This window comes from Oryctolagus cuniculus, chromosome 1 (genome assembly GCF_051225735.1).
Source record: "Oryctolagus cuniculus isolate XC-2025 breed Fujian yellow rabbit chromosome 1, ASM5122573v1, whole genome shotgun sequence".
NCBI lineage: Eukaryota > Metazoa > Chordata > Mammalia > Lagomorpha > Leporidae > Oryctolagus > Oryctolagus cuniculus.
In genome coordinates this window covers 234,711,992-234,733,415 of record NC_142867.1, presented here as the reverse complement: position 1 = coordinate 234,733,415, position 21,424 = coordinate 234,711,992, and the positions used below count along the sequence as shown (strand labels likewise).

The 21,424-nt window shown below is 56.6% G+C and overlaps 1 protein-coding gene across 5 annotated transcripts in view; it reads left to right on the top strand.

The window, feature by feature from the left end:
• Positions 1–5,523: 5,523 nt before the first annotated feature.
• The window catches only part of MED27 (mediator complex subunit 27), a 212,921-nt gene continuing 197,020 nt past the window's right edge, over positions 5,524–21,424 (top strand). For all 5 annotated transcript variants that reach the window (XM_002721943.6, XM_089321868.1, XM_089321863.1 and 2 more), the window contains exons 1-2: positions 5,524–5,749; positions 7,484–7,628. In XM_002721943.6, coding sequence (XP_002721989.1) covers positions 5,547–5,749; positions 7,484–7,628 — 348 coding nt within the window. In that variant the 5' untranslated portion in view covers positions 5,524–5,546. The remainder of the gene's footprint in view (positions 5,750–7,483; positions 7,629–21,424) is intronic.

The window sequence follows — 21,424 nt, the reverse complement described above, 5'->3', positions numbered from 1 at the left end:
TCCTGCATTGTCTCCGTCCAGATCCCACAGCTGTCAACATTTTACCACGTCTGCTTTCTCCTTCTCTCTTGAAATGAACATACCCATATTTTATTTTATTTTTCATGCAGACACAAGAATGCTCTTTTTTTTAAAAAAAAAAAAAGATTCATTTTGCTTACTTGAAAGACAGAGTTACAGAGAGAGAGCGGGGGAGAGAGAGAGAGAGAGAGAGAGAGAGACAGAGAGATTGTCCATCTGCTAGTTCACTTTCCAAATGGCTACAAAGGCTGGAGCTGGGCCAGGCCAAAGCCAGGAGCTCCGTCCAGGTCTCCCACATAGGTACAGGGGCCCACCTACAGCCACCTCCTGCTGCTTTCCCAGGCACATTAGCAGGGAGCTGGATCAGAAGTAGAGCAGCTGGGACTCAAACCGGTGTCCATATTGGATGTTGGCTCTGCAGGTAGCAGCTTTACCCACTAGGCCACAGCGCCGGTCCCACAAGAATACTCTTTTATTGCCATAACCACAATACAATGAAAAAAACCATGACATAATAAAGTACTTTAACAATTTTTGGGGGGCTGGCATTGTGGTGTAACAGGTTAAGCTGCCTGAAACGTCAGCATCCCATGTGGGTGCCAGTTGCGCCACTTCTGATCCAGCTACTTGCCAACACACCTGGGAAAGCAGCAGAGGATGGCCCAAGTGCTTGGGCCCCTGCACTCATGTGGGAGACCTGGATGAACTCCTGACTTTGGACTGGCCCAGCCCCAGCCCTGGCCATTGACACCAACTGGGGAGTGAACCAGCAGATGGAAGACCGCTCTCTCTGTCTCTCCCTCCCTCTCTGTAACTCTGTCTTTCAAATAATAAAATAAATAAAACCTTAAAAATGAATCTTTTAGGCCAGCGCTGTGGCTCACTAGGCTAATCCTCCTCCCACGGTGCCGGCACCCCGGGTTCTAGTCCGGGTCGGGGCACCGGATTCTGTCCTGGTTGCTCCTCTTTCTGTCCAGCTCTCTGCTGTGGCCCGGGAAGGCAGTGGAGGATGGCCCAGGTGTTTGGGCCCTGCACCTGCGTGGGAGACCAGGAGGAAGCGCCTGGCTCCTGGCTTTGGATCTGCTGAGTCTTAGTCCACCCGAACGAGGATGGACTGGGTCCGAAGAAAGGTAAGTGCGTCGCTCGCCCGTTCCCAGCCTCCCGACCCCGGAGACAGTCAGACACAGCAGGGAGTCAAGTCAAGCAAGCAAGAACTCCATTTATTGTGGGCGTAGCAAAGCCTTTTAAAGCACAAGACCACAGGATTACTGGGGCAGGGCAAAAGGACCAACCAATTACTTAAAACGTCATTTTACGGGGTGACTTTTTACAGGACCAGCCACATGTCTGTACTCTCATCATCAGTTGTCGTCACCTCCCCTGATGCTGCGCAGCCAATCAGCTTTGGTGGTAAACGACTTTGGGCACCGCCCACCTTACTTCCTTTGGGCGCCATCTTTGAATTGCCAGGTGTGCCTAATTTCCCCACAGGCGCCATCTTTGAATTGCCTCCTGTGCCTAATTTCCCCACAGGATCGGCGCAGCACACCAGCCATAGCAGCCATTTGGGGGGTGAACCAGCGGAAAGGGAAGACCTTTCTCTCTGTCTCTCTCTCTCTCACTGTCTAAATCTGCTTGTCAAAAAAATCTTTAAAAAATTTTTTATTTAAATTGGGGGTGTGGAGATGGAGATTGAGGTGGGGGGGAGAGTTAATTCCCATCTGCTGGTTCACTCCCCAAATGGCTGGGGGCTGGGCCGGAGACAGAGCCAGGAGCCAGGAGCTCCACGCAGACGTCCACATGGCTGGCAGGAGCCCACTCCCTGGAGCCCTCACTGTCACGTCCTAGGGTCTGCATTGTTGAGAAGTGGGATTAAGGAGCCAGAGGCAGGAAGGGGTCCAATTCAGGCATTCTGATGTGAGCTACGGGCACCTTAAGCCTTACGCCAAACACCCGCCCGTGAAAATACTGCTAGCTAAGCTACAGAACGTTCCTAATCCGATCAGCAGGAGAAAAAAAACCTTCCGTCATGCATTGCATTTGGTTGTCAGATTCTATGACCTGCCCGCCTTTAACAACTCCCTAGACTGACTGACTGACTGCTTTCTTTCTTTCTCTCTCTCTCTTTTAAAAATGTATTTTATTTATTTGAAAGGCGAGTGACAGAGAGGAGAAGGGGAGACAGAGAGAAAGAGATCTTCCATGCAATGGTTCACTCCTCAAACGGCTGCAACGGCCAGGGCTGGGATCTGGTGTCATCGGAGGTGTCCACCCATGCACATCTCTCGTGACACAGATGTGTGTGGCTAAGTTAAAAAAAATTATATTTATTTGAAGGGCAGTGTGTGTGTGTGTGAGAGAGAGAGAGATTTTTCATCTTCTGATTCATCCCCAAATGCAAGCCATAGCTGTGCCTGGGCCAGGCTGCAGCCAGGATCTGAGAACTAAGCCGGTCTCCCAGGTGGGTGGCAGGGTCCCGACCACTTTAGCCGTCACCTGCTGTCTCCCAGAGTGCACATTAGTAAGAGGCTGGAATCAGAATCTCAGCCAGAGCTTGAACCCAGGCACTCTGACATGGGATGCAGGTGCCTTAACCTGAGAGAGAAAGAGAGAGAGAGAGAGAGAGAGAGGTCTTCCATCCACTGGTTCACTCCCCAAATGGCCATGGAGGTGGGCCAATCTGAATCCAGGAGCCAGGAGATTCTTCTGGGTCTCCCACGTGGATGCTAGGACCCAAGGACTTGGGCCATCTTCTACTGCTTTCCCAGGCCATAGCAGAGAGCTGGATCAGAAGGGGAGCAGCCAGGACTCGAACCAGCGTCCATATGGGATGCCGGCACTGCAGGCGGAGGCTTTACCCACTACACCACAGTGCCGGCCCCAACCTGGTGTCTTAACCGCATACAAATGCCCACCCCCTGGGTCAGTCATTTTGCCGAGTGTCTTTCAATGTGAGTTTCAGCGACACTGATTAGACACAGGTTTTACATTTGTGGCAGGAATGCCCCAGCCGCCGCGTCGTGCAGCCCTCTGTGTGCCGTACTGGGGGGGTCACAGTGTGCTCTGTCGCAGGCGGCGTTGGCTCCGACCTCTTGGCTAAGCTGGTGCCCGGCAGGTGTCTCTTCTGTGAAGCCACAGCCCTCCCCTCCTTTCCAAGCATTTCTGAACTATTAAGAGGTTGTGGTCAAATACACACGCTGGGTACATTGTAGCCATCTCGACGCACTCAGTTCAGTGGCATTAAGCACTTTCGGGTTCTTGTGGAGCTCTTGCCACCACCCATCCCAGGACTTTCCCCACTGAAGTCCTTGGAGGCTCTGGGCTGGAATCTGCCTCCTTCCAGACTCCCTGCAGCTGGCTCCGGCTCTTGTCCTTGGGGCACCCAGCAGGACCCTCCTGAAGGTGAGCTGAAGGTCACACCGTGACGACCCCCCCCCCCCCCCCCCGCCCTGGCTCCTCCACTGTGCTCCCAGCCAGGCACGCCCAGCTCCTCTAAGGAAAGAACACAAGGACTCAGGTAATCTTTCTCCAGGAACAAAGACAACACATCTCAGAATCCCGTCCTCAGTGGACAGGATGGAGAGACAAAAAGGAATCTGTCTTGAATGTCGGTAAAGCCCGATCTGGCCAGGATTCCGCTTTTTTTTTTTGTTTGTTTTTCAAGATGTATTTACTTGAAAGTCAGAGTTACGCAGAGAGAGAAGAGGCAGAGAGAGAGAGAGAGAGAGAGAGAGAGAGAGGTCTTCCATCTGCTGGCTCACTCCCCAGATGGCCGCAACGGCCAGAGCTGCGCCGATCCGGAGCCAGGAGCCAGGAGCTTCCTCCAGGTCTCCCACGTGCGTGCAGGGCCCAAGGACTTGGCCCATCCTCCACTGCTTTCCCAGGCCACAGCAGAGAGCTGGATCGGAAGAGAAGCAGCTGGGACTGGAACCAGTGCACATATGGGATGCCGGCGCTTCAGGCCAGGGCGTTAACCTGCTGTGCCACAGCGCCGGCCCCTCTGGGGGTTTTGTTTAAAACCCAAGCCTCCTTTTCCTTCCATAGTCTCTGAGCTGTGTATGTTGTCTTCAGAGGCACAGAGTTCACTGTCTCTGTGACTGAATATTCAAAGTAGCCCACGCGTGGAGTTGTACGCTATTTGTCTTTCTGTGACTGGCTTAGCTCACTTAGCATAAAGTCTTCAAGTTTCTTCCATATTGTCACACGTCAGAATTTCTTTCCATTTAAAAACTGAGTAGTATAGTCCGTTGTACATGGGGGCGGTGTCGTGGTGCAGTGGGATCCCATGTGACTGCAGGTTTGTGTCCTGGCTGCTCCACTTCCTATCCTGTTCCCTGCTGATGGCCTGGGAAGGCAGCAGCAGGTGGTCCAAATGCTTGGGTCCCTGCACCCATGTGGGAGACCCAGATGGAGATAGTTCCAGGCTCCCGGCTTTGCGGTAGAGCAGCTTCGGCTGTGGTGGCCGTTTGGGGAGTAAACCAGTGGATGGAAGACCTCGCTCTCTCTCTCTCTCTCTCTCTCTCTCTCTCTCTGCATCTCAAATAAGTAACTAAATTTTGAAAATATCTGTTGTATGTCTACATCACCCTTCATCCATTCTATTGATGGGCACTTGGGCTGCCTGGTGAGTGGCGCTGGTAGGAACTCCTGTACAAACCTCTCTCCCAGGGCCTGCCTTCCTTCTTCCGGTGTAGAGTCTCAAGTGGATTTGCTGGATAGTTTTGTCCCCTTCTTAATTCCTAAGCGCCTTGGGAGAGACACTGTGAGGCTGTTTAACTATGCTGTTATTCTCATTTATTTATTTATTTGAGACGCAGAGTTACAGAGAGAGGGAGGGAGAGTCACACACACACACATACAGAGAGAGAGAGAGAGAGAGAGAGAGAGAGGTCTTCCATTCGTTGATTCACTTCTCAACTGCCAGGAGCTGAGCCTGTCTGGAGCCAGGAGCCAGGAGCTTCTTCCCGTCTCCCACGTGGGTGCAGGGGCCCAAGCACTTGGGCCATCTTGCACTGCTTTCCCAGGCACATTAGCAGGGAGCTGGATGGAAGTGGAGCAGCCGGGACTTGAACCGGAACCCATATGGGGCGCAGGCACTGCAGGCAGCAGCTGTACCGGCTAGGCCACAGCCCCGGCCCTGGCATCAATCCTTCTAATGGTTCCCAAATGGCGATTTTCTAATTCCATTCCCCTTTCCACGTTGCTTAGTTGGCGTTGGAGAGTAGGGGAAAATGGCCCTTCTCCCCCACCTCCTGATGACCATGGCTCACTTTATTCTAATTCTTTTCCACACGATTCCCAGGTGGAAGTCTGGGGAAGCGCAAGGCCTTTATGTCCTCTTCGCCGTGGGGCAAACCCAGCCCTTGCATCAGTTTCGTGTAAGCGAACCCTGTCTTCCAAGCTACCGAGGCAGCTTGCCTCGGACGAACTACATTTCCCAGCGGCCTCCGGGGGCGACGTCATCAGCGAGCGCGGCCTGCGCCTCGGGAAGCCGGTTTGGGCGAGCCCGCGGTGGCGGCGGCGACATGGCGGACGTGCTGAGCGTCGGGGTGAACCTGGAGGCCTTCGCCCAAGCCATCAGTGCCATCCAGGCGCTGCGCTCCAGCGTGAGCAGGGTGTTCGACTGCCTGAAGGATGGCATGCGGAACAAGGAGACGCTCGAAGGCCGGGAGAAGGCCTTCATTGCGCACTTCCAGGACAACTTGCATTCGGTCAACCGGGACCTCAAGTAGGTACCGGTGGAAGGGGCCCGGGTCGGGACCGGCGCCGCCGCGACCCTGCCAGACCCCGCGCGGGACTTCCCGTCCCGGGGCTGTGCAGCCTTCGCCTTGCCTCGCCGCTCGTCCCCTCCCCGAGCCTGGGCCCGCGCCCCGGGCCCGCTTCCTCGCCTGCCTGCTCTTGGCCTTCTGCTCCCGGCAGGCTCCCGCCGCCCTCCACGCCCCCGTGGTCGCCCCATTCTCTCCCACGAACTGCCAGTTGTCCTGCGAGCTCGGCAGGTTTCTCACCTGTGGGCCCTGTCGTGTCAGACCCAACAGGACCCGGGCAGCTGCGCGCCCCTGAACTCATCAGCCTCATGCCACCCCCGTCCCCAAGCGAGCGGGTGCATCTCCTTTCCCGCCCCGGCGCAGCCACCCGCGCAGGTCTCCCCCAGCAGGGAGCTGGTCTCTGAGCCAGGTTCATCGGGACCCTCCACGCCCCCTCCCCAGCACTCTTCGTCGCGGCCTTTAGGGTCCCGGGGCGCTCATTGATTCTCTGTCTAGCAAGTCGCCTCCTGAACGCACGCGAGGATTAGGTGTGAATGCCTGGCACCTGTGGGTCGCTCGGGTGAACTGCCTTCCCCTCCTTAGGAGGGTGGGTGCCCCTGTTGGCAGGGGAGGGCTTTGTGAGCCGGTGGTCCCGCTCAGTCTGCTTAGTAACCGGTGGGAGGAGGAGGCAGAATGGAGGACAGGGTGGTGGCCACATGATGGTGCCTTTGGTCCCCCCACCCTTGCCCCCAGTAGCTGCCGTAAGTCACACACCTGCCCCATGCTTTGCCGGCTCAGGGGAGGCTCTGGTGGTTCCGTGCTGGCTTCGGGGGTCCTCGGAGCGTGCCCCCGCCCTTGATCTCCAGAGTTCTCCTGCCAGACTGGGCTGTTTGACACACGACCGTGGTGGGGTCTTCCCGTTCTGTTCGTTTGCTCGCTGCTCTGTGTTGGCGAGTTTTACCGTCTGCGAGGCATCACGTACGACTATCCCGATGTGAACGATAAATAATCAGCGTCGACTCCGCCGCCCGCTGTTCTGCCGGACGCGGTGATGTGCTCGTGGAGCCGAGAACCCCGAGTGAGAGGCAGTGTCGTCCCGGGAGGCCGACTGGTCGGGAGAGGTCTTGACGCGGTGCCCTTAGCTTTTCTGCTCCTTTTTTTTTTTTTTTTAAGATTTATTTTTATTTATTTGAAAGTCAGAGTTACACAGAGAGAGGAGAGGCGGGGAGTGGGGTGGGGTGGGGGGGTCTTCCATCCGCTGGTTCACTCTCCAATTGGCCACAACAGCTGGAGCTGCGCCGATCCGAAGCCAGGAGTCAGGAGCTTCTTCTGGGTCTCCCACGCGGGTGCAGGAGCCCAAGCACTTGGGCCATCCTCCACTGCTTTCCCAGGCCACAGCAGAGAGCTGGATGGGAAGTGGAGCAGCTGGGACTCGAACTGGCGCCCATATGGGATGCCGGCGCTTCAGGCCAGGGTGTTAACCTGCTGCACCACAGTGCCGGCCCCAGCTTTTGTGCTCCTTGGGAGTGGCACCAGGGAGCTCCTTGAGGTTCAGATGCGCCCACTGAGGGGTGTCTCGATTGTCCCTAATCTTTCTTACCTTTCAGAAAGCACACTCGTGGTGGATGGGGGGCCGGGCAGCCTCTGTCTGGTGTGGCTGGCTTCTGGCGGGAGCTCACGTGGCTCGGGCTGATGCGCTGCATCTGCTTCCTCCCCAGTGAGCTGGAGCGGCTGAGCAACTTGGTGGGCAAGCCGTCGGAGAACCATCCTCTGCACAACAGCGGGCTGCTGAGCCTGGACCCCGTGCAGGACAAGACGCCGCTCTACAGCCAGCTCCTGCAAGCCTACAAGTGGTCCAACAAGGTACGGGGGCGCTGAGCCGGGCCGAGGTTTCCCGTGGTGCCCGCGGGCAGCGAGTCGGGGCGGGCGTTGGTTTCCGCGTTGTGCTGGGTCTGGCGTGAGGCCGTGAGCCGCAAGTCTTGGAATTTCCTACACACTGCTCAGGCCCTCCTCGGAAGGCTGCAGGGTGCATGGTGTCACGCGGGCCACTGCATCTTTAAGCAGTTCCGAGTCAGCTGGAGTCAGAGTGTAGGGCAGCTTTAAGAACTACTTGGAGTTGTGTGGGTTGTCCGGGAAGGCCTGCCAGCTTTCACCAGGTTCCCAGAGGGGCTGAGACCCCCAGAAGACTCAGGACTGCCAGTGCGGGTGCTCGGCGCCCCAGGGGTTTGTGTTCTCGTGCTGTCTTCCCTCGTCGGTGGGACAACGTCCCTGGGATGCTGTTTGTTAGACGCCTGCTTTCTGTAGGCCCCTTGTGAGGGAGGGTGGCGCTGACCCGGTCCCTAGGACCTGGTGTTCATGGTTTCCTTCGGCAGGCGGGCCCGTGGCATAGGCCTCGGACAGCTGTGGAAGGAACCCACACGAGGCTCATGAGCTGGCAGCGGCCTGTTTACTCACGAGTTCTTTGGTTCAGGGCTGTGTGTGCACATCCGTTGATGGGGAACGCGTCTGGTACACACACACGCACATATTCGGGGCTGCGCGTGCCCGTCTGTTGACTGGGAATGCGTCTGGTGCACACACACACTCGGGGCGGCGCGTGCCCGTCTGTTGACAGGGAACACGTCTGGCACACACACACACACACACACACACCGCGGTGGACACTTCTGTCGGGAGCTGAGTGGCCCCTCCAGTTCTCCCTCCCCTCCCCTGCCTTGATGGTTTAACTGGTGTGTAGAGTTTTCCCTTCGAATTTCCCTGTGGAGATTTTTTTTATATTTGATTTTGAAGTGGAACACCAGAAGCTCAGTTCGAGATTCAGGGAGAAGATGATCTGTCATGAGGTACTAAGGAACGAACTTGAACTTGGAATGTATACGTTTGGCCCAGAAGGCTTTTTCCCCAAAGTCTGGGCCGCTGGAGACCAAAACCCAGTTTGTTTAGATTAAACCCAGAGGTGTGGAGGTGGGGCAGGGGCGGTGTCTGGGAGTTTCTGGGGCTGAGCTCCTGAGGCCCAGGGTTCGATGGAGTGACGGGGTGGGTCACGCCCCTGCTCTCGCTAGCCTGCTTTCTGGTGGCCCCCTGAGAAGTCCCACTGGTGGAAAGATGGCCCGGCATTTCTAAGTGCGCCTGGTCCTCGTCCTTGTTGATCAAGTCGTGTCCCTGGCAGGTCCTGGAGGAGGATTCCGGCCGTGCCTGGAAGATGTCCTTGCATGGGATTCTGCTTGCATCACCCAAGGCACAGGAAGTGGGGCTTCTTGGCGCTGGAGGAGGGCGGTTCCCAAAGAGGTTCTCCTGAGGTGACAGAGGTGGTTCTCAAGGCGGGGCCGGGTGCAGGACAGACAGCCTAGGTAGAGACATTCGGCCCTGCCAGGCAGCGCGGCCCCCGCCCCGGGCCATCCTGTTTTGGCTTCATTGTTTGCCCAGGGGCGTTCTTGCTGGTGGTTGGGTGGAATCCGTTCAGTAGGTACGTGGTGTGGCTTCTCTCCGGCTGGGCCCCTCCCGGACGCTTTCTGGTGTTTGGACCCGGAGGCCACGTTGACGAATGACGGGGGTGAAGTTGCTCTGGAGATAGGCCAGAACCAGGAGGATTTGCGGTGGTGGGAGGCGTCAGCTGTGAGTGACCCGGACTTGCGGCGGAAGGGACTGCTCTTTTTTTTTTTTTTTTTTTTTTTTAAGATTTATTTATTTTACTTGAAAGGTAGGGTTACAGAGACACAGAGGGAGAGACAGAAAGAGGGAGAGGGAGAGGGAGAGGGAGAGGGAGAGGGAGAGGGAGAGGGAGAGTGAGGTCTCCCATCTTCTGATTCACTCCCCTCATGGCTGCAACAGCCGATGCTGAGCTGGTCTGAAGCCAGGAGCCAGGAGCTTCCTCCAGGTCTCCCGCATGGGTGCAGGGGCCCAAGCACTTGGACCCTCCTCCGCTGCCTTCCCAGGTGCATTAGCAGAGAGCTGTACTGAAGTGGAGCAGGGGGAACTTGAACCAGTGCCCACAGGGGATGCCAGCCCTGCAGGCCGCAGCGCCAGCCCAAGTGACTGCTCTTAAGCTGAGTGATAACATTAACTTTTGGGTGAGCGTAGTTTACTTATTCATTGAATTTATTGTTCAGCTATTGAAGTAGAAGTCGTTGCCCCAGTGTGGCCGAGAGGCTGTGTGGTGCTGAGCAGACACCTGCGTGTGTGACCTCCTGCCCTGCAGGTGCTGCAAGGTGACGGCGCCTGTAGAAACGTGTCCCGGTGCCAGGCCGGGGCCCAGGCGTCTCCTTGGCCTGGTGACGTCAGGCTCCTAGGAAGCACCTGTGCTGTTTCCCGCCTCCCTGGTGTGAGCAGACAGTGAGCTGTAACAAATTCACCCTTTATTTTAGCTCTGAGCAAACTGGCTCAGAGAACTGACTGTTCGAGGCTCCCCAGCTCCGCTGGAATTTTGAGTGTCCTAAAATACCCAGTGTTCTTTCCTCTAAAACATGATGTTTTAGTCCTACTTCATATAATACCTTTCTTTTCTTTTTTTAAAGATTTATTTTATATATTTGAAAGACAGAGTTGCAGAGAGAGGGAGAGACAGAGAGCGGTCTTCCATCCAGTGGTGCACTCCCCAGATGGCTGCAGTGGCTGGAGCTGAGCCTCTCCAAAGCCAGGAGCCAGGAGCTGTTCTGGGTCTCCCACGCGGGTGCAGGACCCAAGGACTTGGGCCATCTTCTGCTGCTTTCCCAGGTGCATTAGCAGGGAGCTGGATCATAAGTGGAGCCTCTGGGACTTGAATTGGTGCCTGTATCTGGTGCTGGCACCGCAGGCGGCCTCTTTACCCGCTAAGCCCCAGCCCCAGCCCCAGTATGCTGATCTTTAATGGTCAGAGGGGGTGGAGATGGCCAATACATAGCACACATGTCCTTAAACTATTGCTTTTTGCAGGGCAGACGTCACTAATCAGCTGCTGTGTTCCTTCCTGCTGAGGTGTGTGTATTGCCTTGGAATCCTGTCACTGTTCTGGGGCGGGCGTGGCCTGGAGGAGGGCTGCAGGGCAGGATCTCTTCACTTGTTTACTGGGTGATGTCCAGTGAACAGGACTTGTTGATGCCCCGCCTTACGTCTGTAAGCGTTTCAGGTGGATGATAAGCTGGGAGGCTCCAAACACAACAGATAAGCAAGTAGCAAGGCTGGTTCTTGGTTCCATCAGTTTTGCTGTGCATATGTGTTACACTATACACTCTACCCTATACATAGCATCTGTATTACATGCTTTTTAAAACAATTCCTTTTTAAAAAAAATGTATTTATTTGAGAGTCAGAGAAACAGAGAGGGCTCCCGTCTGCGGGGTCGCTCCCACAGTGGCTGGGCATGGTCCCGGCCGAAGCCAGCAGCCAGAGCTCAATGCAGGTGACAGGGCTCTAAGTACGGGAGCCGGTACCTGCAGGAAGCTGGAGTCAGGGGCAGAGCCGGGACTGAAATGCGAGCACTGCAGGGTGGGACCACTGGACGCGAAGCCCGGCTCAGGTGGGACATGCTAATCAAGAAATTCATTAAAAAAATAAACCTTGAAAGAATAGAGAAAAACAAGAATAAGGATGCCTGTGCAGTTACATTTATTAAACCCAAGAAATAGCCTCAAGGAATCGGCTCGTATTCCAATTTCTGGCTGGTGACATGGAAGAAGCAAACAATTAATTCTATGTGTTTATCTTGCCTCTTCAACAAATGAAAAGAGCTTTTTAATTGCCGAAGCTTTCATCATTCATCCTTTTACCCTCAAAGAGTTCGAACCAGCAAGTGCATCACTGTGTTATGTGAAGTCTGGGGTAACTTGCCAGTGTCAGCTTTACGCGCTGTTGGCTAAGAATTGAAGGAAGCGTGGGTGACACTTTGATGCCACCCATCATGTGATGGACTTTCTGTTTTATGTGCTCTGGCCACGGAAAAGTCTTGTTCCTGCCTAATGACTAATTATTTTCTTCAGGGGGTTTTGTAATTTTCGTATAGTCAGTCGGAATATTAATTACACGGTAGTCGGCATAATTGTTAGAATAACACATTTAAAAATTAATCTCGTCTAATGAAATGATGTTGAGTTGCTGCGAGCAGCACTTCTCTGGTGCTGAATTGGGGAGAGAATTCAGCTTTTAACTCTTCAGCACCTATAGACAGTTGTTCTGTCGGGGCGACAGGCCTCTGCACTGGACAGGAGAGGACTGGTATCCACGCTGCCCTTGCCTGGCTGCTGTGCGCGGACCTGTGGAGCCGGGGCCCGAGCCACTGCCGAAGGCCCTCCCCGAGCTCCCAGCGGCCTGGCCCAGGCTTCCGTTCTTCGTTCCCTTTGTCCACGGCAGAAGGCCGCTTCCTCCATTTTCCTGTGCTATCCCTGGCTGCAAGTCCAGGGCAGCTACGGACAGCGAGCCTGAGGGTTTATGTTATAACATAAGCCCGTCACCTGTCCACACCCGCCCGTGTGCTTTACATCGTCTTTGATGATTTATAGTAGCAGATACCATGTGCTGTTTGAGGAGTCTTGGCAAGAACATAATCTGTGCCTGCGCAGTACAGATGCGGCTTTCCCCCGACATGTTCCACCCACCGCTGGTTGGATCCACAGATGCAGGCCCCACGAGGAGCGGGGCTGGACGGGCAGGCTGAGCTTTGCCTCTCCCTGGTGGTATCTGAGCTGTTGCTGTGGGGAGCAACTCGGACTAGACTAAGTTACTGGAATTAAGACTTACTCTATGCATCTGCTCTCCCACAATACGGTGCTGGGACAGGAGTAAACAACTTCTACACAGCTGCCTCCAGTTCGACCAATAACCTGCAGGAGCTGATCCTGCTCCTGATTGGAGGAGAGCAGCGTGCTCGGCGTGTGGGTAGCAGAGTTGGGATTGGTGGAAGAGGACTATAAAGGAGGAGAGAGACAACATGCACCAGGAACATCTAAGGGGAACATCTGGATAACATCTGAGCAGCCCCCGAGAGAGCCGGCCGGCGATGTGCCGCTCCCCCGCGGAAGTGGGGAAAGTGGCAGGGGGAGCCGCCCTTCCACGGAGGTGGAAGGATCGGCAGCCAACCCGGGAAGGACCAGCAGCAAACCCGGGAAGGGCCGAGCAGACAAAAGAACAGCGCAGGGTCCTGTGTTGTTCCTCCGCGAATGGGGGAGCGACAGTTGCTTTCAAACGGGGTTGAGGAATGGGTTCAGAGCAAGGTGTGTGGCTGTCTTTTAATATTTTTTCAATGTTCTCATTTTTAAAGAGGCAGCAACTTTTTTTTTTTTTTTTAGGATTTATTTATTTATTTGAAAGAGTTCGAGAAGGAGAGACAGCGAGATCTTCCATCTACTGGTTCACTCCCCAGATGGCCGCAGTGCCCAGGGTTGGGCCAGGCTAAAGCTTGGAGCCAGGAGTTTCATCTGGGTCTTCCACGTGGGTGGCAGGGGCCCAAACACTTGGGCCATCTTCTGCTGCTTTCCCAGGCCATTAGCAGGCAGCTGGATGGGAAGTGGAGCGGCCGGGACTTGAACCGGTGTCCATACGGGATGTGGTGTCACGAGCGGCAGTTTTACTGCTGCGCCACGACACCGGCCCTGAGACGGCAGGTTTGTCCTGAGAAGGTGCTGACGTAGTCTGAAGTCATCCCCTCCCTGCCTCCTCCCAAATGCTTGTCAGAGCTTGAAGTGTCTGTGGCATTGGTGTCACAGGTCTGGGTGGGGCCTCTCTGCTCTGTTTACAGTGCCTTGCCTTGTGGACCCTGTCCGTGTTTTAAGGGGAAACCTTTGTAGGGTCCCGGCGGAGAGGTCCCATGTCCCTCTTTTCTTTGCCAAGAGTCCCGGGCACCTAGCAGGTGCAGGGTGCACAGTCAGCCTTCGGTTAAAATTCCCCGAATGAATGAGGTTGAATAAAAGCTTTTGCTCTGGCCAGCGCCGCGGCTCACTAGGCTAATCCTCCTCCTGTGGTGCCGGCACACCGGGTTCTAGTCCCGGTTGGGGCACCGGATTCTGTCCCGGTTGCCCCTCTTCCAAGCCAGCCCTCTGCTGTGGCCAGGGAGTGCAGTGGAGGATGGCCCAGGTGCTTGGGCCCTGCACCCCATGGGAGACCAGGAGAAGCACCTGGCTCCTGGCTTCAGATCGGCGCAGCACCAGCCGTAGCAGCTATTTGGGGGGTGAACCAACGGAAGGAAGACCTTTGTCTCTCTCTCTCTCTCTCACTCACTCACTCACTCACTCACTGTCTAACTCTGCCTGTCAAAAAAAAAGCTTTTGCTCTGGACTTTTTAACTTATAACCCCTTTTGTGGTTTGCTTGCCTGTGTTCTTGATGAAGTGTGCTAAGGGCATTCCGAAGTCCAGCCGTGCTGCTGGTAGGTGGGAGCTCCTGCAGGAGGCCGGGCTACCCTCCGGAAGGGTGACTCGGAAGGGCCGGGCCGGGTCAGTGGTACACTGGCGACGCTCTGAGGGCTGAAGTTAGCGGTTTTATCTACGGTGTTTGTCGCTGGTGCACCCTTCTTAGTGCGCCCACTCCATGGCCAGTGCCTCCGAGGAGAGGGGGTCCGGCGGTGACCCGTGGTGTGAGCTGAGTGCAGCTGGTCTGAGCACCACACCTGATGTAGCACTGAGGGGCGGCTTTACCAGCTGTGCCACAGCGCCGACCCCAGGTGTGTAATTTTGAGCAGGGGTGCCAGGCGCCACGCTCGCAGGTTTTTTCCCCTGACTCTAGCCTTCATTGCAGCCAGCCACTGCGAGGGAGCTTCTGGCATCGTGGTTCTGACTAGCATAGACGCCCCCGATAGCCTCGAACCCTCCCCTCCTCCCCTCCCTCCTGCTCCCAGGCCCTGACCCCGTGTGGGCCATTAAGGAGAGAACAGAGGGTAGTGCAGCCAAGCAGAAACACAACCACATGTGAGCACGTGGCCGGATTTCTCGGTCCTGTGGGGTGCAGAAGCGTCAGGGCTGTGCGTGAGTTCAGGTGTCAGACGCCCGAGTTCTGGGCCACCTCTGCACCAACAGCACAAGTGAAGAGGCTCTGAGCTCAGTTGCCTGGCGTGTGAAATGGGGACAGTCCATCTGTGTCACGTTCAGCGAGCCCATGCATGGGAACGGCCTCGGGGCTGAGCTGTGGCGAGCCGGTGGTGTGCACGTGTGCTCAGTGTGGCGGTGGTGCGCAGCGGTCACGAGCACAGCTCTGCCCCGGCCACGTCCCAGTTCCACCTGCGTGTCTGTGAGTCGCCTCAGTCTTCCATTCTCTGGAATGGGGACGGTAGTTGTAGCTCCTTCAGAAGGCTGGGGCTGAAAGAGGTGATAGGAGCCAGTGCTGCCCAGGGGTTGTCTGACCAGACAGCGCTGAGGACAGGCACGGGACAGCTGGGGCCACTCCTCCGGTGACTTCTCCATCCCCAGGCCCCGACGCTTTGGCGTGGTCTCAAGTCCTTTAGGCACGCAGGCTTTGATGGTAACAGCGCACGTGAGTGTGAGTTAGCGTGTGCACACACGCTTTCCTCCTGAAGTCTGGGGGTGGAGGCGAGGGGCGGGGAGGTTGGGGAGGGCTGTGGGACTTGAGGGGCCCCAGAGAGGCAGGGGCACAGGAGGGGTGAGGAGCTCGCCGAGAGGGTGGGAAGGGCGCGTCGTCCGCAGGGCTGCCCGCGGGTCCAGGCCGAGGAGGGCCCTTCTCACTCCACGCTCACTCAGGGCCGTCTTCCAGAGCTTGCACTCCACGGCGGCTCTGTGTCCTCTGCCGCGTGGGAAAGCTGCGGGCAGCCGGCGTAGGTGTTCAGTGTTGTGTTCAGGACTGGGCCAGCTCAGCTCAGAAGCCAGCATCTGGTCGGACCCGGTCCGCGGCCCCGGGGTTTGTGCCCCAGGCCTTCCCAGCAGCTTTCAGACTGGGGCAGGTTCTGACCCTGCCATGCCTCAGCTTCTCACCAAGCCAGTGCCCGGCGGGCAGTGGCAGCTCCCGCCCTGGGGGCATGCTGAGAGCCATGGCTTTGTCACACCTGGTGCCCAGCACCCTGCCCGGGGTCTGGTAAGTGGGCGTCCGCAGTGGCTGTTCTTTTCCTTAGTGCTAACGGCAAAGCTGTCATCCGGCTGCTTTAGCCGGACAGAACGTTTTGTCTCAGCTGCCTCGTGTCCAGCGCTGTGACCCCATGCCAGTGGCTTTCCCCTGAGTCCTGGTCCCTCATCGTGGGGACGGAGGGTGGCCCGTTCAGCTCCAGCGAGGGAAGCGCCTGTGGTGTTACAGGTGCATCCGTGTGGGTTTGAAATTGAAAGCCTGAGCTGGGGCCTGGGGACTCGTCCACCCCTGCTGCTGTCCTGGGGACGTTTCTGGGGCCCACAGCCGTTGCGATGCCCCTGAGGCCTTGGACTGCCCCGGAGCAGCGCCGCAGGCCTGGAGGTCTCGCCTGGAGGGTCTCCGCACAGCAGTGGCTCCTGCAGGCTCCCTGGGGAAATGTTAGTGCAGTTCAGGCCGTGTCCCTAGGCTGGCTCACTCCCACCTCCGGCCGCCCCACGTCCAGTTGTGCAGCTTTCTCGCTGCTGGACTCGGGCTTGTGACTCTCGTTCTTCCTCTGGAGAGTGCGCGGGACTCTGTTTTGGACATCACGGGCCTGCCCTGGGCGGCTGCATGGGCCGCCGCCAGCAGCCACCTGTGCGTGGGGACTCACGTCTTTTCCTTGTTGGCGTGCTGACTTAGCCTCTTCTGGACCCGTGAGGCTGCGGTTTGCAGCCAGAGCCCAGGTGGGAGGGAAGCTGTCCCGCGTCGTTTCTCTGCTCGCTGAGCCGCAGGTTGGTGGTGGGAGCATCCCGGGTCAGGCCAGAGGATCTTGCTGCGCCTCTTCTCATTCTCGTGTCTTTTTCCTGCCGGTTCGGGCCGGGGCTCGACTGGTAGTTTCTCTCCCATTGAACACACTCCCCCTCCTTGCCAGCTGCACACAGTGACACCTGAGTCTTCAGCCTGAGATCCAGGGCCAGGTGTCTGAGGACCCGCTGGACACCTGCCCTTGGCTGGTGTCCAGCCTCTCAGACGAAGCAGTCTGGAACTACAGCCCTGCCTGCTACCTCCCACAGGCTGCACCAGACCTGCTGCCTGGGGTGGGGGCCTTCTCCAGCCGCGTGCCCGGACCCCTGGGTGTCCACTGGGGCTGCTGCTGGCCCTCGCACCCATTGGCCCATCTGTTGATTCCACCTCTTCACAATCTCTCGGCTCTCCATTTTGACCGTTGCTGCCTGAGCCCTGGCCCACACTGTTGCCTGGGGCGCAGCCGTGCGTGTTGTGCCCATTCGAATCTGTTTTCGGGGCATCTGTGTAGAGTTCTGCCTCATTGCTGTTGTTCATGATTTCCTCCTCCTCTGTCCGGTGAATTCCAGCCCCCCCTGAAACCTGAGTCTGGAAGCAGGCGGACCTGTGGCCAGGCAGCCCTGCCTCAGTTTCCTCATCTCTGCAGTGCCAGCTTAGCCCCGCCTGTTGGTGGTTGAGGGTGGCGTGAGTGGGTCCCTGCACGCCGCCAGCTTAGCGTCAGCACTGCACGGTCTGGCCGCGGTCCGCTCCTGTGGCCCCTCCCTCTCTGCCTTCCTGGGTGGGATGGACGGTCACAGCTTTTTATTGCGGAAAATTTCAGCTACACACAACTGGAAGAAGGTGGTGTAGCGACCTCCTGTATCCCCAGTTCCAGCAAATGGGGACGTTTTGTCTCATTTCTTTCCCCATTTTTCCTCCCTCCCTCTTTTTCTTTTTTCTTTGTTCTTTTTTTCCCCCTAAGATTTATTTATTTGCTTGAAAGAGAAAGGGATGGAGAGAGACAGAGAACTCTCTCTCTGCTGGTTCACTCCCCAAGTGGCTGTTGTGGCCACGACTGAGCCAGGCCTCCTGTGTGGTTGGCAGGGTCCCAGACAACGCCGGGGCCACCTGCTGCTGCTTTTCCCAGGCTGTTAGCAGGGAGCTGGATTGGAAGCTGGGCGCTAGGACCTGAACCGGTGCCCCTGTGGGAAGCGGGCGTTGCGTCAGCGGCTTTACCTGCTGTGCTACAACGCTGGCCCGATGTTCTTTTTCTGTAGGGATGAGGGAGTGGAGGGGTCGGGATGGGAGCTGGGGCGTTTGGAAGCAGATTCCTGACATCATGTCTCGTTTTCTGTAAACGCTTAAGTTCCGAGCTTGCTCTCCTCCCGCCTTCTCTGCTCCTTCTGCCGGTTAATCTGGGGGTTCATTGCAGGTCCCCCAGGGAACGTGACTTCTGTCTCGGGCCTCTGCACGTGTTCTTCCTTTTCTTACTTTCTTTGGAAAACTCCTGTTCATTTAGCTCTCAACTCAGCGCCATCTCCCCTGGAAACCTCACGGGGCACTGTGGAATCGGGTGGCCCCGTGTGTACCCCCTTTGTTGCTCTTATCCCACTCGCCTGTTCGCTAGTCTCTTTCCCCCTGAGTTTAAGCTTTCTCCTATGTTGGGTCTGAGACTTCGGGCAAGTTACCTAACATCTCAGGCCTCAGTCTGCTGGACCATACAGTGGACATAACCCTGACATCCCAGGGTCTGAGGGTGAATGCAGAGATGTGTATAAAGTTTCTAATTCCGGGCAGGGCACAAGGTGAACAGTGGTTCTTACTTCTAAGTGTGTGAGAAAACCATGGTTGGAATTCAGTTGAAGCCTCTGAGTTCTTTGTTTTTTCCTTCTTTTATATATATATATGTATTTTTAGAGAGGTTTTTTTTTTTTTTTTTTTTTTTTTTTAGATTCATTTTATTTACTTGAAAGGCAGAGAGAGAAAGAGAGAGAGAGAGAGTTTTTTTCCATCTACTGGTTCACTCCCCACATGGCCAGGAGCTTCTTCTGTGTCTTCCACGTGGGTGCAGGGGCCCAAGCACTTGGGCCCTCTGCTGCTTTCCCTTGCACATTAGCAGGGAGCTGGATGGGAAGTGGAGCAGCTGGGACTTGAACTGGTGCCCACATGTGCTGCAGGTGGCGGCCTAACCCTCTAGATTTCCCTTCTGAACCTGGCCTGCTGCCTTCACCTTGACTTCTTTTTAGACTTTCGGTCTGCCTGGGAGTGGCAGCGGACTTTATCCTGACATCTCCTGCCAGTGTGGGCGTCGGGGGCTGTGTGTCAGCGCTGCCTGCTGCTCACGGAGCTGTCCTTTGGCCTTGAGACTCCGCTCCGCGCTCCGCTCGGGTGTGGGCGTTCCCTGCTGCAGCCGCTTGTTTGTTTTGGGAGGCGCAGCTTGCTGCAGTGTCTGGGGCACAGTCCCTGCAGCGTGGGGCCTTGGCTCTGCCTCTGCTTTCCTTGCTGACTTGACAGAGCGCACGGAACTCCCCAAGACCCTCACTCCACTCTGGGGACGTCTAGCATTTGTGCCAAGTTGCACATTTGCCCCCAGCCCCGCCCTGTCTGACAGTTCAGCCCTGGAATTGGAGGCGCTTTCAGCCTCACTGAGGATGGCTCTGCCCTGCGGCCTGGGCTCAGGGGTGGGGAACCTGGAGCTGAGGACTGACCGGGTCCTGCTGCTCGCTGGCCCCTGTCTGGAACGGCAAGCACCTTCTCTTGGGTTCTTGCCCGCTGCCTCTTCCAGCCCCAATGAAGTGTTTCTGCGGTGAGGGCCACGCAGAGCTGATTGCATCCGCTTCTGCCCCGCAGCCTCTGGGCAGCTGCACTGGACGCAGCGTGCGGCACGCTGCCTGCCTGTCCCCTTCTGTCGCGAGCAGGAGCTGTGGACTCGCCCGCGGGGGCGAGTGAGGAGGGCCGCTCCTGCCGCATTTCCACACAGGCTTTGCTTCCTGTGTCTGAGTGTTAGATCTTGGGGGACCTCAGCCAGCAGATAGGTCATTGCACCTCGCTTTACAGAGAGGGGCCATCCAAGGCCACGCCTCAGCTTCTTCTGGGGGCGCGCAGCACATGGCAGCTTGGTACCGGAGTGCCCCCGGGTATCAGAGGAACAGGCCGGTTTCTTCCACTGCTGAGACTCTTTAAGTTCTTGCCTTGTCCCTGTCACTGAGGCAGGAGCAGTGGTCTCTCCACGTGACCTATTAGCTGACAGCCTCACCAGGCCCAGCCCAGCGTGGACGTGGCTCAGGTCAGTCTCCTTGACCTTCATGAGCGAAGCAGCCTCAGACCCCTGATTCTGGAGTCAGGCACCGTGTTTGCTTTAAGCCCTGCATGCGACAAGTTGGGATCTCAGGGAGTCGCTGGCATCATGGGAAAGAGGACAGACGAGGGGCCCCGACCACCTACCCTGGTGTGGGAATGGGCGCCAGCCCCTCCGCCCAGTGGGATTTGTGCTCCTCCTGGTCAGTGGGATTTGTGCTCAGCCCTCTGCCGAGTCATGAGCTGCTGGGGCCTGATGTCGTGCCTGTGTGTCCCTGTGTTTTCAGATCACACAGTTGCACTGTGCCATGATTATTTCCTGTCAGTGGGCCTCTCTGATGGTTGCTCACTCTGGGCTGGGCGCTCTCCTTGCTGCCTGTGTTCAGGGTGGGGTTGAAGGGTGGGCGTCTGCAAGTGTGCGAGCATTCCCATGGGAGAGAAGGGTTGTGCTTGTGGCCAGATGTTTCTCCTTGTACCCGCCTGTCCATTCAGTACTTATACACCGAGTACCTGTGTGCGCCTGCGCCAGGTCCTGTTCTAGACAGAGGGCGAGGCCGGCACGTTCCCACATTCCCGGGCCCTGGCCTCCGCGCAGTTCCCTGCCCATGACTGGTGACGGAGGAGTGTAGGGCAGCGTGGGGCGCAGAGCCCCTGCTTGGAAGAGCAGTTCCTGACTCAACTGCCAGCTCCTGCTTCTCGTCTTGTTGTTGTTGTTTTTTTTCTTTTTTAATATTTCTTTTTTTATTTGAAAGAGTTACAGACAGAGGGAGAGACAGAGAGAGGTCTTCCATCTGCTGGTTCACTCCCCAATGGCTGGAGCTGGGCCGATCCAAAGCCAGGAGCTTCTTCTGGGTCTCCCATGTGGGTGCAGGGGCCCAAGCACTTGGGTCATCCTCCACTGCTCTCCCAGGCCACACCAGGGAGCTGGATCGGAAGTGGAGCAGCCGGGACTCAAACCGGCGCCCGTATGGGATGCCGGCGCTGCAGGCAGAGGCTTAGCCCACTGAGTCAGCACTGGCCCTGCTTCCCTCCCTCCTTCCCTTGACCAGCGGCCTGGAGAGCCTCAGCCTGCTGGTCCTTAGCGTAGCTCTCAGCGCTGGCTGACTTAGTAGGCATGTGTAACTTATCTAGGAAAGTGTCTGAACATAAAGGCAGTTTTGTCTTGCTGTCCTGGTATCTTAAATATCATCCTGTTTTATAGCTTGCTGCATTCTAATTCTGTCACATGCTTAATGCAAATGTGAACTTCTTGCCAGTGACACAGAGCGTTCTGGTGTGTTTGCCCTTGGCTGTCAGCAGTTTGCTCTTCTGCCCCGGCCCAGGGCTGTGCTCGTTGTGAGGGGCTCTCCTTGACTTCAGGAGAACGCTAAGTGTGTGTCTTGTACTTGTGTCCAGAGGGGAGACACAGGAGAAGTAGTCACTGGATCAGCTTTGGGAACGGACTTCCTCCCTGCCATCGACCTCAGTCCCGACCCAGCTGGCCTGCCTCGGTCAAGAGAGGACTTTCCGTGTGTCCTTTGCCACAATGGATTGGCGACACTGTTGCCAGGGGTTACACATGTTATCCCCTGTACTATAACCCCCCTTGTCCGTGGGGAATGTATTCTGAGATGAGACCTGCAG